Source organism: Sus scrofa, chromosome 4, assembly GCF_000003025.6.
Source record: "Sus scrofa isolate TJ Tabasco breed Duroc chromosome 4, Sscrofa11.1, whole genome shotgun sequence".
Taxonomy (NCBI): Eukaryota; Metazoa; Chordata; class Mammalia; order Artiodactyla; family Suidae; genus Sus; species Sus scrofa.
In genome coordinates, this window is record NC_010446.5 from 77,891,567 (window position 1) to 77,911,511 (window position 19,945).

Consider the following 19,945-nt stretch of genomic DNA (forward strand, 5'->3'; position numbering starts at 1 on the left):
CGCTTTTTAAAATTCAATTCAGTAATAACATATAGAGCATCGTCTCTGCCACCACATTGCAATGAAAGGTCAACAAGACGAAGCCCCTTGCATCCGTGAACTCCACTGGCTCAGCGAAGACAAGACGATGCCAGGCAGGACACAGGAACCAGGGAGAAAGTGCCATCAAAACAGGATTGGGACACAGAATCCTGTGTGACACAGTCGCTTGAACCACAGCATGGATGACAAATTGCATTTCAGCAGACAGATTTTGCAGCTCTGATACCAAAGGGAAAATTCCTTTGCAAGTTTCACATAAAAAAAGGAGTTCCTGCTGTGGTGCACTGGGTTAAGGATCTGACTGCAGCAGCTGTGGTTGCTGTGGAGGCGCAGGTTCGATCATCAGCCTGGAGTGATGAGTTAGGAATCCTGAGTTGCTGCAGCTATGGCATAGGTCGCAGCTCTGGCTCAGATTCAATCCGGGGCCCAGGCACGTCCATATGCCATGACTGCAAGCAAAAAAGAAAAAAGAAAAAAAAGTTTCACATAAAATCAACAAATTCTAAGCATTCAATTTTAGCTATTTAATTTGACCAGCTAGTCTTCCTTGACCCTTGTGTGACTATACAAAAATACAGGCTATAACACATTGTTTAACCAAGCCAAGTACAATTTTGACTCTTTTTTTTTCATTTGGTCTTTGGGGACATGTATGTATTTTAGCCAAAGGCTCTGACTCTCTTTGGATGGATTCTTCAGGATTCATCCTTTGGGGAAGCTTTATAGGCTGCACCCCGTCACTCTCCTACACCTCTGTTTTCATACTTTCCATGTGGTATTTGAACCTTCACTTGGCTGGTTTGTACCGTGAGGACAAGAGCTGTGTGCTTTCTGTATCTTTTAATGCCCCAGGCTAGCATGGAGTTCCATAGATCAGTTCTCCACAAATGTACCTTGAACCAGTAACAGGTAAAGTTCTTAGGAGAAAGGGACTCATATGAACGGAATCCCTATTAAGTTAAACACCATAGTGAGAACACAGTCCAAAAACTATTCAGCAAAAATCCAGCATCCGTTGGCCTCCACATTTGAGAATCAGGTCATTTCTTTATAAATTTCGTTAGATTCTCCCATCCCATATTTCCTGGTGAGCAATAAAGATAAATGACTCTATTCTTTTATCTTAATTCAATTTTACAGAATCCAGTAAAGATTTCAATGCAAGACAAACTGTTCCTGTTGGGAAAAATAGGAGACCTCTTGAAAAAAAATACTAAAAAACCTCTTCAAAACCAGGCAAGGAAAATAGAAAATGTCTAAGGATAACAAGCATATTGTGTAACAATCTATATAATAAAATAGCTTAGAGAAAATTCCCTTTACATAATCAAAAAACCCTCATTTTTGAATCAACAAGTACTATTTGAACTTTATTAAGACTGTTTTGACATTATAGGGTTGTTTAGTATAGATTTACTCAAAATAGCACATTTAGTTGCAACATAAGCCTTGAAGTTAAGTGGTTAGTTTAATAAAACAGAGTTTCCATAGTTACCAGAGGAGAACAGAGGATAACTTTTATTTCTTTGGAAGCCAGGAAGGGGCTTTAGAGAAAAGATTAAGCAAACAGACCCAGGCAGGTTCATTATGCAGAACTTTGCACCTGATTGGCTTTTTCAAAGAGGAAACTCTTGTTATTATAGCAAATAGAAGTTTTCCCACTGAAATCTATAGCTGCATGCTAAGAAATCTGCACTTTTCCTTTCCCTGGGCATTTCCAACGAGGTTCTGAGTCAGAGGGAAAGCTGGTTTAATAATGCATCTGTGAGATGCATTGTCGCTTATAGTGTTTTGTTAAGAAACCATATCATAAACAAGTGGTCAGAAAGCCACGCTGGAGACAGCATGCCTTGCTCTGCTCAGCACACCCTGCCTGCTGGGTCTGACTTGGTTCTCCGCCATCAACATTCTGTGGGACAGGAAACAGGAGTCCACCTGGTGAGCCTCCTCTGGCCAGCTTCGCAGAGATGCACCAAGTGCTAAAGGCGGTCACTGTCACCGTGTCCTTTGCTGCATCCGGCCCAAGGAGTTCTTCCCAGTGGACCACTGAGAAACAACACGATGTGTCCCTGCCGTCTCACCTTCAGCCCGAGCGCCTTTAAAGCAGAGGTGATTAACAGGACTTTTACAAAGTTTCTGTGTAGTTACAAGGACAGTTTCAATCTTCTGTCATTTTTTTGCATTAGCTATGATTATGCTTTTACCAGAAAAGTGCATTTGTTTTAAAGGTAACAATACAGACGAGGAGAATGGCTTCTGTTTCATCTATATTTATCAGCACTCACTGTACATTTGTGTCTTCATTACCAGGAAATATTAAGGGACATTGTCCCATCGATTCCTGTTTACAGTTTATTATGCAGAGATAGGAAACACTTAGCATGTAAAATGAATGTAGAAATTATTCCTGGATAGAAACACGGACATTTCCCACTCGTTGGCTCTTTCTCCTCCATCACCGGATCAGAGTGTAATTGTCAGTAATCAGGCCTGCTTGCTGCTGATAAAACCACTCTGAATGCTAGCAGCCTTCTTTGTGTGATGACTCAATTATTCCAGAAGTGCCTCATCAAATCTGCCCCATCAGCTGGGCTAATAAATAAGGAGAAGAAACTGGCCCCCCAAAGCAAATTATAAATCCATTTGCATTAACCATTTCGCTGGTCCATGATCTAGGCAGAAATAAGCATGGCAGATTGCGTTAAGCTTATTTGAATATGTTTACGATGTTTACAGCATGCAACTTTTTTTTCCCACAAGGTGTTGGAATTATCAGTCATGAATGGCATCTGAATGCAGTTATGTTAATTGCAGCAAGGCTTTAAGTATCTTTGAGGGCTATTTTGTTACTTAAATCAGGTGAAAGGTAAATCCTCTTGCAGGGAGAAATATGGGTCTTGCAGAAGTTATTGGCATTGCTTCAGAGTTTGAGGGAAAGAGGCCTGTGTTTTATTTTTACAGGTAATAGGAGGACAGATGCAAAGAGTATAAAGCCTACTGGTACAAGTACAATGACTTCATATCCATCACAGTGGAACCCAGAAGTTATTATGATGCTCTCTAAGACTGCAGCAATTTGCAAGGCAAAAAAAATTTGCATTTTCTGGAGGAGATCAGAGTCTCCAGAGTGCTCCCCATACTTCAGATTCCTTGAACGACTCTATAGGGCAGAGATTTCAAAAAGCCAGGCAAACCAGCAAAAAATCAGTTAAATCTATCAGTGGAAATTTTGTACAGTGACAAATCTTATTTCTGCTCTTGTTTTAAAATGACAAACTCTACTCCACAACAAGAAGTTTTGCTTGTATTTGAACTTCAGTGATCACTGGGGAAGGCAAAAAATGTTCAGAATGGCTCATGAAAAGCAATTTGGTTGCTAATATCAAAGGATTAGTCTGGTCGAAAAGGCCATGATTCAAAATCCAACATATCCAATGGACCAGTGTTCAGGAAGCTCTTCTTTCCACCCCAGCCGTGACCAGGAGCCTAATTCTGGGCTGATGGTCAAAGTAAAGCTTGTGCCAAGAAAGGCATTTGTCTTTGCCTAAACCATTCAAGAGAAACTCACTACTTCTCTTCACTGGCTCCAGCCAATGAGGCATATCCCCTAACATCAACCTGGAAAGCTGAGAAGAAGAAAGTCATCTTTGACAGCATGGGCATTGAGTGGCAGTAGGCAAATGTAATTTTTATGCATCAGTTTCTAAATATAAAACCTCTTGCTATGATGGAAAAACCAAGTCTACAGCTCATTGATTAGAAACTTCAAAATAAGGGGCTTAAATTTTCATTGGAAATTTCATGGGGCCACATGGCAATGGAAAACTGAAGAATTTGATTATCTGGGCAGATTTATACAGAATTTGACTCTCACTTAAATCATCATGCTGATGAATATAAAAATATAAATCTGGAAACTTAGAACACTAGAGGACTTGCCTTCCCATTTAAAAAAAAAAGGGGGCAAGAGTGAGCAACCCCTCTTTTCATCATTCCAACACATGAACAATTGGTGGGGATACTGAAGTTGGAGAAGTGGTTAGGAGATTAAAAATATTATAGATTGTGGAGACAGGGCCTTGGGTACAGCAGCGCTGAAGTCAACATGCTGACATTCTCCTGTTTTCTTTTTCCTTGGTAGGAAACCAAGTCTGGAAGTGCTGTTTGGAGCCAGAGTTAACATTCCTAACGTGTGAGAGGAGCCTGTGTGCACCCTGACCCGGTCCATCAGTAAGCACGTTCCAACACTAGCCATTCTGTCACAGGGCTGTGGGCGCTGTGATGTTTCATAGTAAACTTACTTGCCCTTTCACCAAACTTTGAGTTTAGTTTGGAGGATTTTTAAAAATATAGCTTTTTGGGAAGCCATCAGTATAAATCCATGATTTTCTGTTAAGGACTCAGTTGACAGATGCATCCTGTCACTTCAGGTCACCCCCACCACCATCACGGCCAGCAATAAAACATAATCGGATACATCCTATTTTTAAAAGAACACAGCAGATTCGTCACCTTGTTTCACAGGCTTAAAGAACCACCCTTTCTCAGAAGCAGGAACTCACCCAGAAAGAGGCTTGTAGTCAGTGCTCCACCCTAAAGACTGGTGTCCAGGAGAACAAACTAAAGGAGGACCTGGCCAGGTCCAGCCAGGTCCTGGCGTGAGCACACACCAAAGGCTCCCAGCACCTTGGCTGTCATCCAATTTTACCTCGAAGGGTTGCTGTTTCATGAACACGGGAGCAGCAGGTGTAGGCGGGGGTACAGGGAACTCTGTTGCAGGTGTCGGGAGCCTGGTCAAGACTCCAAGTCGGGAGTTGCTGTCGTGGCTCAGTAGTTAACGAATCCGACTAGGAACCATGAGGTTGCGGGTTCGATCCCTGGCCTTGCTCAGTGCATTAAGGATCCGGCGTTGCCGTGAGCTGTAGTGTAGGTTGTAGACGCAGCTTGGATCCCATGTTGCTGTGGCTCTGGCATAGGCCGGTGGCTACAGCTCCGATTCGACCCCTAGCCTGGGAACCTCCATGTGCTGCGGGAGCGGCCCTAGAAAAGGCAAAAAGACAAAAAAAAAAGAAAAAAGACTCCAAGTCGTAGGTTAATTCGTGTCTTCCAAAATGTGTCTTCTCCATGAAGAATTTAGTAAGATCTTAAGGTGTATAACACGGTTTAAGATCGACAAAGCGATTCAAGTATGGCAGTAAATAAAAGGGCATTTTAAAGCTGTCTCCTTGATGCAGTAACAGGATACATGCAGGGAACGGAGGGAACCGATTTCAGTGGAAGATGCCTCTGGGGATCAGCCAGGAGTGTGTTTGAAAAAAGCAAGAGTGGCGGGCGGGGTAGACGATGGAGCAACGGTGAGCATCCACGTCCTGGGCCCTTGGACTTCCCGGTCCTCCTGTGTCACAGCATATTTCTAAACTTGCATTTCGACGGCGCCCCTGTGCAGGGCTCCGCGTGGATCTCAGCTGTGCTGCCTTAACTCTCCTCCCCAGGGAGGGGGAGACAGCAGATGGGGTTAGGGCAGAGGGCTGACGCATCTGACAGCCAACGGCCGGGTTGTGGAGTGGAAGCCGCCAGCGTCAGGAAGCGACTTTTCCCCTGAGAACCAACTAACCACTGAAGAAAGTTGAAAATGAGCCCTTTGAGAAACGCTATTAAAAGTAGTAAAAAATTGCAATTGTGCAGATGATGTGCTGCTGTGTGCGTATTCGGATGCTAATGAGCTTGACATTAGGGAACTCAGAGGGTTTACAGCTACTCCCTTATGTGATTCAGTTCTTTATTGGCAATCTTTGAGAAAATAAATGGAAAATGTATTGCTAATAAACACACAACACGATAGGGTGTAGACAAAAAGCCATTACTTTCAGGATTTAGAAAGAGCTCTGCCCACCAGTGTTTTGCAGGATCTTTTGTTTTAGGTTCGAGAGTGTCGAACAAAGGGGACAGGCAGGTGGGCTGAGGGTGAAAGAGGAGAAGCCAAACGCTTTGGGAGAGAAAGCTTTTTTTTAGTTGCAAAAAGCAAACACAAACTAAGAACTCCTGGGTCCTGTGCTACTTTTCAGTCCTTACATCCTGTATGACAACCCGCTCTGTGTCTTGAGAGAGTTTTGTCCCCCTTTCCCCAGGAACTGCACTTGCGGACTTGAGTCGAAGAAGCATCTGCTTCATGTCTGGTCTAAGCTTTCCAGCAACACAGAAATCCATGGTTAGAAAGCCGGGCACTCCGATCTACTGCAAAAGGTAAAATACGGAAACCAGAAATCTTCTGCAGGAAGGTGGGTGCCTTGTGTCCTAGAACACCAGAACTGTGGGACGAAACCTTGTAAGTGTGTGTGGATACAGGCCGTGTGTGTATAATATACATCCTGGTAGTAGCTGTGTATGGTGTCTGTAGCGAGAGCCCCTCTCTATCAGGCTGAGTGTGGTCACACTGAATGTCAGAGTTTTCTCTCCAGGGCCAAATGGCCTGAAGACAGATTCTATGAAATCTCTGGGACTGCATAGAGGTGGTGCAGGCCTGTGGATTCTGTCCAAAAGCCAGGAAGTCACGTGCAAATTGCGTCCACGAGAAGCAGGTTAAAACGCTGGCAGAAAGCATTAGTAGTATTTGAGGACGGCCTCATTCAAGAGCATCCTAAATAAGGCTGCCTGGGGAATCTGTCTTCTGTGACTTCTTGAGTCTGGCACCTGCCAAACCTCTTTCGACTTTTCCTTCTGGTGGTTCAAAGGGAAAATGACAATAATGATCATTGAGAGCCCCCAATTTCTGATCATCCTAGTACCTTGAAGGCCTAATGTATATAGTGTCATCATCAGAACAAAAATTAATTCAACTTACTTTAAAAATATAAACATCTTTCTCCCATTTTATACTAGTGAAATGTTCTTTCTGTTTATAATAGGCCACCACAATTATAGGTAATTGTTTGTTGTTCACATCAGTGTTTATTATCATGCTTCTGTAGAGTTGTTCTGCCTTATAAGCTTTCTTTCCATTATTTCTTTTTATTTTAATAGAATGAATTGCAGGCTTTCTCACTAAAGCAAAGATATTTCGTCACTCTGACGGAGAAGGGCCAAACCGAGTTAGCAGACAAGTTTCCTGGAGAAAAAGAGAGGTAAGGCAATATTCTTTGTTAAAAAGTAGAATATATTGAAATAAAATGAATCCAGCCCAGAGCATTTCTATAAAGGCTCTCCTCTATAACAGGGCTTTATCTCTGTGGACTTGCTTTGACAGAAATGTATTGCTAAGGCTCAATTTAGAATTGTGATTTTTGTCAGAAGCATGGTCACTTTAATATTTCAAAATACTGAACAGGTGCAGTGCTCTGAGCCTACATATATATGAGTTCTGCATGTTGATTGTTGTTTGTTCACGCGTTTGCCTTAAAGAAAGATTCAGCATTAAAATTGCTTTAAAAATTGATTTTATTTTTAAAAGTCATTTGCATTAGAAATTATTTTACTTAAGGATTAAGGGTAAGTGAAATGTCTTAAAAGTATGTTTTTAAAAGCACTGTAGATAACTTCTAGAGTTAATTCCTACAAACACTGAAAAGTAAGGCATTGGGTTATTTTTGGGAAATATCTATTTGAAATAATTTATCCCTATATGCAGAAGCATGTTTTCTAACATTTACATATTTTGCAACATAGGCATCTCAAAATAATAGCAAGAAAAAAAATTGAAGGTCCTTTTCAGTGTTACTTACACCGGGTTGATTGTCTGTAAACAGGGCATATGAAAAAAATTTTTACGTCTGCTAAAACATCAAGCTGGCGACTGCCCCCTTAGGTCACAAAGCTGTGACTCAGAGGCCGTGGCATGGCGACTAATAGAAATCCTTGGCACACGTCGTCTACCTAAGGGAATAATAGAACTATTTGCTGGAGTCGTTTGGCAAAAGGACAGAGACATATGGCTTTGGTTCCTGGTCACGTTGCCAGTTGTGCAAAGTTAGAGGGCGAGGCCACAGAAGCAGCGGTAGCTCAGAAAAGGGAAGCGAGAGTCAAAACAGACCAGCCTCCTCCTAAAGCCACCCAGGCTCCGTGGGGCTGAGCGTTCCTTCGCTCCCACTGCTCCTCTCTGAGGTCCCTTTGGAAGTCACCTCCTCGTGGGGATGTACGCATGCTCGGCCCTCAGGAAGGGGGCCTTCCAGATGGAGGAAGGGCCGGATGGGCTTCTCCCGGTGGCAGTAGCATTTGCCAGGTGGGGGCTGGGGAGATGAGCGAGGTCTCCGTGGAAAGGGTACCGTCCTTCAATTCCTCAGCGTTGTGTGCGGAATCAAGGGCAGTGCGGATAGAGATGGGGAGGCCCAGCAGGTTGAAATCAGGGATCCTGTGCCCTAAATAGAGGATTCGGAAAAGGTTCGGAAAGGTATTAATATGTCATCAAGGATGATGTCAAACCCCCATTTTATCTGCTTAGATGTTCCAAAGTTTATTTTCTGAATGACTCTTCCTGGGGAACTAATAAATATATGAAAGGAAAATAACAAGAGGGTAGGAACAGAGAAAACACGTACGTGAACATTCGCTCTTACAGGGCTTCTCAGTAAGTCGCCTTTTCTTTCAGCATCACAGCCCGTTCTCCCCATCTTTTCCTTATATAATAGGGGAACATTTCTGCTGCCATTCTGGGCTGATCCAAAGCTGTGTTTGAAACAAAATGAGGCCAGAGTCATCAAAAAGAAGGGCGCTTGGTGTAGGGTTCTTTGTTTTCCGATCTGGCCAAGTTTCATCCCAAGGCACTGGCATCACCTAGCTGTTCCATTTTCAAGGTTTAGTCCTTTCCCACTTCCTGAATTTCTCTTTGTCATTAAACAAAACAAAACAAAAACACTGATTTTTGTAAAAGAAGCATCCACGGAGGCTAGAGCGTTCCACGTGGGGAGGCCTGACCTCCTCTCCATAGGCACAACTTCCCGTCACTGTTGCTGTGAGTTTCCCTGGACAAGGACACTGCACGAGAGTCATGTGACGTAACACACAGAACTGCCTTATCGGTTCAGAGCACCCGGGAGAGGAACACAGTGGAGTCCTGTTCAAAGTGGAAACTACTGCACGTAGAAGGTGTGCGAAGGATTTCTCAAATGAAAAGTAGCTGCTGGCGTGAAATCATCTGCCACTGGACAGTATTAAGATTAATTGTATAAAGATTTTGAGAAAGTGTCCTTAAAACGTGATCACTACAGCTTTTCCTGTTAATATTAAGAAACTCAAGACCATGTTGAAGTTCCTGTCATGGCACAGCGGAAACAAATCCGACTAGGAACCACGAGGTTGCAGGTTCGATCCCTGGCCTCGGTCAGTGTGTTAAGGATCCGGCGTTGCCGTGAGCTGTGGTGTAGGTTGCAGACACGGCTCGGATCCCACGTTGCTGTGGCTCTGGCGTAGGCCGGTGGCTACAGCTCCAATTTGACCCTTAGCCTGGGAACCTCCATATGCCACAGGTGCGGCCCTAAAAAGCCAAAAACAAAACAAAACCTCAAGACCACGTATAACTATATATTGAGAAAGTCAGTGTCCAAAGATCTGCTGAAAGGAGAAGTTAACATTACCAAGAGGTTTGTTTTCCCCAGTTCTTAAGAAACGATTAAGGTTTTTCTTGGAGGTTGTTGGCGGTGTTTTTGTTTCTTTGTTTAGCTGTTAGGTGAAAATAGGATTTGGGATGAAAAGTAAAATCAAAGGGAACTAAATCTCCTCACATACCAGTCATTTGCATGGATGAATGTCAGCAAGATTGAGTTTATACACTTGCGGTCTTTCTCCTTGAATGTATCATCCTCAAATCAGCAATTCTAGGGGTCCCTCTGCAGCCCCACAGATGCACAGATCTGTGCGTTGGGTGACGAGGAAGTTCTGCTCATGGTTCCTGATGTGGGCGCCTGGAGGAAAAGGGGTTCAGGTCTGTGTAACTAGGGAATTGCTGTTGTATGTATTACGTCAGTGAATATATGAAGATGCTAAATGAAAGCTTTGCAAATTCAATGAGGTAGTGAAATTTTATTTTATGGGGATTTTTTCTTCTTCATTGCCTATCTACATATCCTTCCTCCAAGGTTTGCTTCTTTATCTTCTTTTTTAAATTTTCCTTTTAGCGTCACACCTGTGGTATATGGAAGTTCTCAGACTAGGGGTCCACTCGGAGCTACAGCTGCCAGCTTACACCATAGCCACAGCAACACGGGATCTGAGCCACATCTGCAACCTACACTATAGCTCATGGCAATGTTGGATCCTTAACCGACTGATAGAGGCCAGGAATCGAACCCACATCCTCATGGACACTAGTCAGGTTCATACCCACTGAGTCACAATAGGCGCTCCCAGTTTCTTATCTTCTTTATAAGTTCCTTTTCCTCTTTGCCATTTCTTTTTGTTATTAACTCCTCTCCCCAGAAAACTGTAGAAGAGAGTCTTTTACAGTTTTTCTTCAAGGCTGGTTATTATGAAATAGATACCAAGCGAGACTACTTTCCTTTCTATATAAATATCATGCATAACATATCATGCATAACAGGTTAAGAGAACTTAATTTCAGGAAAAATAAGAGTGTCAAAACTTGCCTTTAATATTTTATCTCTACTGAGTAGCTTGTCAAAGCTACCCATTATAAGAATGTCAGAAAATATCTTATTTGTTCCCATCCATAAACAATAGGATGTAGCTGATGACCCTAAGAAATTGGGAGAAGGACACCTTTTTAGAAAACCAAAGCTGGAGTTCCTGTTGTGGCACAGCCGAAACGAATCCAACAAGGAACCATGACTTTGTGGGTTTGATCCCTGGCCTCGCTTGGTGGGTTAAGAATCTGGCATTGCCGTGAGCTATGGCATGGGTCGCAGACAGGGCTTGTATCTGGTGTTGCTGTGGCTGTGGCCAGCAGCAACAGCTCTGTTTAGACCCCCAGCCTGGGAACCTCCATATGCTACAGGCGCGGCCCTAAAAAGACAAGAGACAAAAAAAAAAAAAAAAAAAAAAAAAAAAGGACTAGAAAACCAAAGCTCTGTTTTAAGAAAATAAATAGTTCTTTCAGTTTTACAAAATCAGTTGCAGGCTTGTCAATAGCGTGTGGGACTTGGGCAGCAAAGATGATCAAGTCACCTTTTCCAATAGAAAAAAAATATTCCCAACAGGAAGTAGGAATATTTCAAGACTGCAGCCTGTGTTAGATCAGTGTCCTGAATCCCATGGAGCCCTGCACCTCTCCTTTAACGGGAAGAGCTTGAAAGCATGGTCGACCCCCTCCCCAGCTGCCGGTCCCGGGTCTTGGCAGAAGCAGTCAGGTGAACCTGCCTCTCCTTAAAGGGACTATCCCTGGAATGTGGTGCCCACTGAATCTGAGGTTCCATTTTACCAAAATCAGGTCTACCCTTTGGCAAGTTCTTAAAGTCCTTGAGAATAATCCACATAAAGAATGCTTAGAGATTTCTGCTCCGGCGTGAAAGTTTTGGAGCAGAAATCTCTAAGCTGCAATCTACCAGAAAATAAGCTTGCTCATGAGCGTGAAAACCTTCTGCCCCCAAAAGGAAAGCCCTTGTACTATGGGTTTCTGATCTTCTTATTCCCAGTGAGCTGCAAGACACACTTGACCCTGAACTTAATAACTGTTACGTTCTTCAGGTGTGAACAGGAGCGAGGAGGTGAAAGAGACAGGTTCTGTGTTGGGACCTCAGACTGTCCTCCTCCTCCCACTTGGCCCACGAGTTAAATTGAACACTGAGCTTTAGGAACGAGTTACCAGTGCCTGCTTGTGTGGGATGGACATGCCCCACCAGCAGGAGGACAGTGGCCCTCCAAGCACCACCTAGCATCAGCCCAGGACTATTCATGCATCTCTCAATGGAGAGGCAGCAGTTCTGGGTGGAGGCAGGCTGGTTGGGTCCTTGGACAGCTGAACTGCAAAGATGAATGAGTCCTGAAGCTGTTATAAAGAAGATTAGGGGAAAACAGGCTTTTGGAACTTTTCTTTGGGCAAAGTGTGTTTCGGTCTTGGGTAAAACACAGAATTCAGCCTTCACTTGTGTTTGGGTGGGGGGTGGGTCTGGAGTGGCTGTGGAGCTGAGGGCACCCGGGGCCAGGATCCTATGTAGACAGGGGGCAGTACCTCCCTCTGAAATAGTTGCTTTTCACCATTTTAACCCTCATGCTCCTGGTCTCGTAATCCAGTTCTCGCTGAGCACGTGGCAGGCAGTTAGCCTGAGCGAAGCCCCTTTCTATGCAGCTGAGACTCCTGGAGGGGACGCAGGGCTTACTGTCCTGTGTAAAGCAAACCACTTTAATCCCAGGCAGTGTCACATCTGTCATAAATCTATGTGGTTTTAAAAGAAGGGAAATCTACAGGAGAAAAAAAATCACCTCCGTGTGACTGTTGTTTTCTCTTATCGTGTAGTTTTAAAATATTCATAGCAAGGCACCGTTTTATTTCGACTAAAGCAACTGCTGCTCGGAAAAGCAGCGGACACTTTTTGTTTGCTAATTTGAAAAACAGTTCAGTGATTGGTGTGGTGTTTATTATGAAACGATGACAAAAGGGTACTGGTGGTTTTAATAGTTTTAGCTTACGAGAGCTGTCGTTAATTTTGCCTGTAGTGTTGCAGGTGAAAAAATGCACAATGGATAAATAGTCTATATTGGTTTAACTGAACATAATATATAGTGTGTTCTGGAGTTGTTTGTCTCAATAGACTATAGTAATCAAAAGTAATGAACCTATTATGTGCAGGACCTTGGAGAGCGTCGAATGGCAGTAAAAGTGTGGCACATAAAAGGTTTATTAAAGGAAATTAAAGTCCATCATTGCCACACCTGCTCCCCTATTATAAGTCTATGGCAGGTCAGCGCCTTCCATCACAACTCAGCCTCAGAGAGCAGAGACGCGGCTCCCATTACCATCGCAGTCATCACATCCCCGACAGTGTCAGGATTCAAGGATGGGAGCCACGGAGCACGCCTTCTGCCTGCCTCTGATTCTCAACGAGCAGAGCGACTTCTTTCTATTTAAGGATGCCTTCTGATCATGTGCGAAAGTGACTTAAACTAAAAGATGCTTAGAGGATCCTAGTGACATGGTTGGATGTAGTCAGGTCAGAATCTATCTCCAGGTGGACAAAAACCTCAGGCTTTTTAAGTCTTTGCCTCCTTTTGAGAATTGCCTTGATTATATTTAAAATAATTAGTAACGATGTTTTGGGGAAGTTGAAACAGACAGATACAACACTCAAATTTCACTTTCCTTGTAGATTTGGATGATGATAACCCATGTTTATTCTGGAGTTACGGGAGTAGCTGGATGCCACTGATGATCGGCATTGCCAGTGGCATTCGAAAATGGGACCACTGCAGGGTTTTGCCTGCCAGTGGCTTTTTTATACTGGAGTGATTTCTCCTGACTTAGGGAGAGCAGTGTATCAGGAAGGGTCCAGAAATGCAAAGGAGCCCAGTTTGGTAAATTAGTCTGAAACCTTTTGGTTTGGCATTTGAGGTTAATGCCACACCCACTGTTAATCAGAGGATCCTTCTTTCTATCTCTGTGATGCCAGACTTCTCTGAGTCACTAGGGGACCCTTGTGACATGGGTACCTGCCCTCTTGTCCCTTCCCTCTGGTTCCAGCATCCATGGAAGTGTTCCCAGAACCATGAGCTGTGAGGACCGTCCCCTGTCACTGCAGAGTCAGATGCCATTCAGGAGCATGGAAGCCTGCTCTGTTTCTCATAATGACCTTCAGAACGTCTAACGACGTGTTTTCATATGTTGGTCAATGTCAAAGGAATGACCTCAGGACTTTGTGTTCACGTTACAGATGGATGCAGAGGCTGAAGATAAAACGCTACGCACCCGCACTAAAGGAGCCAAGGGTGAGTTAGCAAGCAGGTTCCCCAGCTCTGCGCCCACCACACCATGGCATGCGGGCGTGCGTGCCAGTGCTCAGGCCCTAATGTGCAGTCACCATGATTGCAGCTTCCTTGGGGCTCCCATTTTCAGATCAAGCCAGGACATTGGATCATGGCACTAGAGGCAAAAAAATACTATGAATCAGGAGTTAAAGGACTCAGAAAAGTCCAAGTGATATGTGATGCCTTTTTTTTTACAAAAAGCAACCACGAGTGGCTTTGAACATCGTGCAAAGGAGAGCAGGGAAGGAGGCTTCATGGAGACCTCAGACTATTGGCGTGGCCTCTAACGGCCAAGGGAAAAGACCGAATTGCCCGTTTACAGCCAAAGCAGGTTTTGATGTTTATGTTATCCGGTTTAGTGGCTCCCAATCTAAACTTAGTTCAAGTCAAATGACGATGTTTGTTTTCGGTCTGTCCCTGCTGAGAATTTCCGGCAGCTCTGCAAAGTAGTATTTGAAAGGTTTAACTTGCCGGTGATCCCTCTCTTTTTGTAACCAACAGATGGTAATGTAATATTGAAATATAAACAGGCCCTTGATGATCTCAACATCTGGAAAACAGGATTGACTGGCAATAATACCCCTTAAGGAAAATAACTTTTATTATAATTAGCTGTGTTTTTGTGACCCTTCATTCTGAACGCAAGGCGCAGCCTCTGGAAGTGAGCTGAGCTGGGGAGCTGTTCCCACCCACCTGCCTCCTGTGGGCCTGGCTGAGGAAGGGTGGGGCCCAGCAGCATCTATGCAGTCATTAGGAAGCGTTTTGAGATTTGCAGTTCGTGTGTCTAATCCAGTCCAGTGCTTTCGTAAATTGTGTTTGTGTGTGTAGTCAAGGCAAATAATTCCTGTTTCAGTAAACTCCAGAATCCCCAGGTTTTTTAAAAATTCCAGGATGATTTTTTTTTTCCCAGTTAAAATATGACCCTGGTTGGAGCTCCCCAGTGGCTCAGCCAGTTAAGGATCTAGCATTGTCACTGCTGTGGTTTGGCTTTGATCCCTAGCCTGGGGAACGTCTGCATGCCACCGGGCACAGCAATACATACATACATACATACATACATAACACACCCATGGTTATCATTAGCCATGATAACTTAAACGCCGAATCTTGATATACCAGGAGTGGGACTTTTCCCTACCCAATCTAAAGCTTTACAGTGTACTGTTTTCTGGGCTTAGTGTAAGTTACTTTAAAAGCAATTACAAAAAAAAAAAAAAAAAAAAGAGAATCTGGAAAAGAATGAATGTGTGTACATGTATAACTGAATCACTGTGCTGTACAGCAGAAATTATCACAACATTGTAAATCAACTCTACTTCAGTAAAACTTTGAAAAATGAAAAAAATACAAGTAATTACATCATATATCCCAACATTTGGAATGCAATATTTATAAATATCAGATTTTTGGGCAGCTGACTTCTTCAAGGAATGTAAGTTTAAAAAAAAACAGATTTATCATTATTTAGGATAAGCTCACATCTGCCATAAATATCAGCATTCTACCAACTGAATTTGGATTATTCAAATCTCTCGTTCTGACTTCTGAGAGCACACAATTCTATCACACTTTTAAAGTGTGAGTATTCGAGTTTGCCATTCTTTTTGGACTTTGAATCCTTGTGGCACATATGTGTACACCCCTGAATCGAGCCAAAATGTTCTTTGAGAAGTGTAGCAGCAGTTTCTCGAGCAGCATGAGTCACCTCCACAACCACCTGTTGCCTCTCTCAATAAGCTGCTTCTCCTCTGCAGGCAGGTGTTTGTAAACACGAACTTCGTTTGTGCTCATCATGTCAGAAAAATCAAGCCCTTTTGCTCCTACAAATCTCTTATTTTTAAAAGGATCTTGGAGTTTCCATTGTGGCGCAGTGGAAACAAATCTGACTAGGAACCATGAGGTTGAGGGTTCCTTCCCTGGTTTTGCTCAGTGGGTTAAGGATCCGGCGTTGCCGTGAGCTGTGGTGTAGGTCGCAGACGTGGCTTGTATCTGGCGTTGCTGTGGCTCTGGTGTAGGCTGGCAGCTATAGCTCTGATTCAACCCCTAGCCTGGGAATCTCTACATGCCACAAGTGCGGCCCTAAAAAGACCAAAAAAAAAAGTATCTTGAGATTAACAAGGCAGAAGCAGATCCTTCTCTTCCTACAGGAATGAAATTTATGGAACAACTTCTTAGGACTTTTTTTGTTTTTTTTAGGACATATTTAGTAATAAAATTTTGCCAGTTTTATTTAAATACTTGTTTAATATCAATAAAAAATGTAAATAGGATTCTTTTGAAGATTTCCCCAGAAATAAGAAAATTTGATTTAAAAGACATTTCAGGTAGTTTTCAATGACTCTCTAAAGATGGGTATTTGGAAGTCCAATCCATGACTGGAAGGTCCCAGGGTCACCCAAGGTGCTAACCCAGAGCCATCTGTTCTGGGTCACCTGCTCTCTTGTCTTCAAAGAGCCAGAACCAGAAAAGATGAGTCGGTCCAGACGGCAAGCCAGTGGGGTCTGCAACCACCTGTCAGGTCACTGTGGCTCAGATCCATGTGGGTGAAAGGTTTCTGTCACAGCTTTCAACATCATAAACTGATTTTTCTTCTTTCTTTTTGTCAATAGTGACAATGGATTGTCTCGTCCAGGAGCTCAGGTAAGGTTTGGCCTACACTACTTTTTGTAAGATGGATTGGCTTTAATTATTAGAATATTCTGTACCTTTCAAACGTCAGAATCTTCATTTTACTGTGAGAATAGCCAGTGGTTCTATTTCATATAGCCTCTGTCTCTACGCCAAAGAGAAAGTACTGATTGTTGATCTAAAACAATTCAAGCTATTATTTTGTTGCCTCAACAACAACATTTCCCTGCAATGTGAGCAGCTCACCACTTTCTGTCGGAGGGTGTGCCGCCGCTGTGTACACAGCCCAGATGTGGTTTGTTGTTGTGTTGCCGGAGGTCAGTACCTGAGCGACATCCTTGAACCTGATGAAGGAATAACTGAGTCCTAAATTCTCTGAGTGCCTTTTTAATGAGCAGATAATTCTATCAGATAATCATGGGAATTTCTGAATGTAGAAATTTGACGGGATTTGGGGTGGGTCCCAGCGTTTTCACTTTAGATCCTGTGCTCTGAGCTCCAGGAAATGCGCTGGAAATTCCACTTCACTGGGTTTTGCAGAATAAACTCCAAGTGGGTTTCTTTTCACTAAGTCTTTGCAAAGTATAGTTTTTTGTTTTTTTTTTTTTTTAAAGTGAATATTTAAAAAGAAGTGCGTGCTGCCAGTATATTTTCTGTCCTGGTGCTTTTTTTTTTTTTTTTGGTGAACGTTGTCAGCAAGATGTGCCCCTTGTGTCCTCTCTAGTCCCACAGTCTCGGTCTGCTCCACCTCTCTGAAAACAGCCATGGTCTCTGTGTGTTCCTCAGGGAGAGGTGTGAAAACGAGAGCATGTGTGAGTGTCTGGGTGTGGAACAGTGGCTGGCTCACAATGTGTGCACTTAGGATTTACAGAGTGGTTTTTCCAGGCAACTGTGCTCCTGATTTCCTACAGGAGTGCTATCTTAGCACCTCCAGCCTGCAAGTCTTGGTTCCTGGATGTAGTGGCAAATGGATCCATCAGAATGGGGTACCAGCTTTCATGCAGGTTCTTTTCTCTGTGGAAATGCGTTTGTAGGAAACCCATGGCCTTGGTTTTGTCATGGAGAATTTTACCTTTCAAATAACTTTTATGAGAGAACAGAGAATACATACGCACACACACACACACACACATCAGGACAGGATTAGACAGCCGCAGTGTCTGGCCTCTCAGATTCTTGCTTCTTAAACCTCCTCTTGGTAACAGCTCCTATTTGGGGGGCCTGGGTGCTCCTTCAGAGAGATAGAGAGAAGGTGAAAATGACCAAGGCCAGGATCTGCACGTCTGCCCTCTGGGGTCAGTCCTCCAGCGGCCCAGCTGAAGGCTTGACTGTGTTTTCGGTTGGAGTCTTTTTAGAGAATCGGGCTCTTCCTGGGGAGGGGGAGGGTTTTTCAGGGATGTGTCTTGAAGAATAACTTGAAAAACAAGAGAGAATTTTCAAAGAATGAATAACTTGGGTGTTTTGGCCTAAGGAGAAACAGAATTCCCAGAGTAAAAAGGAAGGCATTGGCAGAGAGAAGCAACCGTGAGGAGAAAATATTTAATGTGACCTTTCTGGAGAAATAGAAATTATCCTGTAAGTGGTTTATTGGCATCAATAATGACAGTGAGACGACTGTTTATTAAGAGCCAGACACTCCTGGGCGTTCTGGAGCATTCCGTCCCATCACTCCTACCAAGGACCTTACAAGGTAGAAACTATGGATTTTCAGATGAAGACAGTGTAAATAAAGAGTTGATGGAAATAGCCCAAGATTACACAACTAGTAAGGAATCCAGGCTCCTGACTCAGGCCAGCTTCGTACCACCAGGGCTGGGCTTTCTCTGATACGCAGTTAATACTAATTATCTAAAATAGAAATCAAAAAGAAATAGTCTGTTTTTGATGTCCTTAGCAACTGGATTTTTTAAATTCTATAGTTTCACTGTTGTGGTCTATTTTTCAAAGCCTAGTTTTCTGAAATTACAAAAAAAAATTTTTTTTTTAAAATAACATTTTCTGGAGAGTTCCCTGGTGGCTCAGCAGGTTAGGGATACGGTATTGTCACTGCTGGGGCAAGGATTCAGTCCCTGGCCTGAGAACTTTTACATGCCGTGGACGTGGTCAAAATTTTTTTTGATGTTTAAAAATAAGATACATAAAATCACATTTCCTATCCTCCTGATTCTCTAGCAATTACGTTTTGTCTGATACTCAGTTTTACCTAGTTTGTCATGAGATCAACTGAGAAAGTGGTGATAATTGCTGCGGAAATTCATAACCAAAATTAACTCACCTATTTTTCTTTACTAAGAACAAGTTTATAAAACTTATTGATTATTGTTCATTTATGATCACACTTAGGTTACATAGGTCTCAAGTGGTGTCTTGGGTGGTTTAAGTTGATCAGATATGGACCCTGTCATCCCGTCTCAATCTTGGAAAAGAGCTCTGATTCATATGGAAGGATATATTTTTAGCATTTTTTAAAAATTTTCTTCTGATCCAGAATCCAGCATTTGTTGTGCTCTTGAATTCTGAATTAACTCAGGAAATGTGGCCTGTTTTCCCCAAGGTAAAAGTTCTGGCTCTTTTGTGGAGAACACTGGCAACTGTATTTAGTTCTTCTTTGTAAAATACATTGGATGTTTCTGCTTCTACAGCTACTACTTATAAAAATACTGATACAAATGAAGCTAATCTAAATATACTGCATATTGTTTCTGACACTAATAAAAATGGATACTGACATTCTCATCTTCTTCATATACTCTATGTCAGCTGCTAACACCACCATTAAAAAAGCAATTTATAACCCCAGACCCACCTCTAATCATATGCCTTATTAGCATTTCCAGCCTTTGCGCCAACACAATTCAGGTTACAGGTGGTGCTGAGAAGGCTCTCATGCATCCATCTAAATCATGACCATTGTATTTTCTCTGCTCCTTTCTTTTGTTACTAGTATCCTTGGTCTGATCCTCCAGCAACTGATCTGCTAATATTGGTAATTGTCTCCTGCATTGGCAAAGTGCTTTACACCAGCCCAACCCCTTTTCTCTAATTAGGAAAATATATTCTAGCCTCTGAGATGGCTTTCCTATGTGACTGCACAGAGGCGCCGTGAATTCAAGGCTCTTAATTACATTAGAGTCGAAGCCCACTGTCCTTTGATGGTCTTATTGGTCCACCAGTTGGCTTCGGTTTTGTAATAAAATTGTAATTTAGTTGTTTCTTTGCATTTTAGTTTATATCATTTGCTCCTTCATCCAAAACCTTATCATGTGGTGTCTTCTTATAAGTTTTAAAATGTTACCTATTTTATGAGTTCTATAATCAATAAGCTATAGATTTAATAACATGTAATCGACATATGAAAAAAATCTGCGCC

General features: G+C 42.8%; 1 protein-coding gene across 30 annotated transcripts in view; it reads left to right on the plus strand.

Annotated features, from left to right (window-relative positions):
- The window catches only part of ST18 (ST18, C2H2C-type zinc finger), a 294,874-nt gene that overhangs the window by 184,424 nt on the left and 90,505 nt on the right, over positions 1-19,945 (plus strand). For 29 of the 30 annotated variants that reach the window (XM_021089396.1, XM_021089378.1, XM_021089382.1 and 26 more), the window contains 5 exons: positions 4,184-4,272; positions 6,171-6,285; positions 7,063-7,163; positions 13,854-13,908; positions 16,557-16,587. In XM_021089396.1, coding sequence (XP_020945055.1) covers positions 13,854-13,908; positions 16,557-16,587 — 86 coding nt within the window. In that variant the 5' untranslated portion in view covers positions 4,184-4,272; positions 6,171-6,285; positions 7,063-7,163. Of the gene's footprint in view, positions 1-4,183; positions 4,273-6,170; positions 7,164-13,853; positions 13,909-16,556; positions 16,588-19,945 lie in introns of all 30 variants that reach the window. The other variant, XM_021089395.1, reaches the window with a different exon arrangement.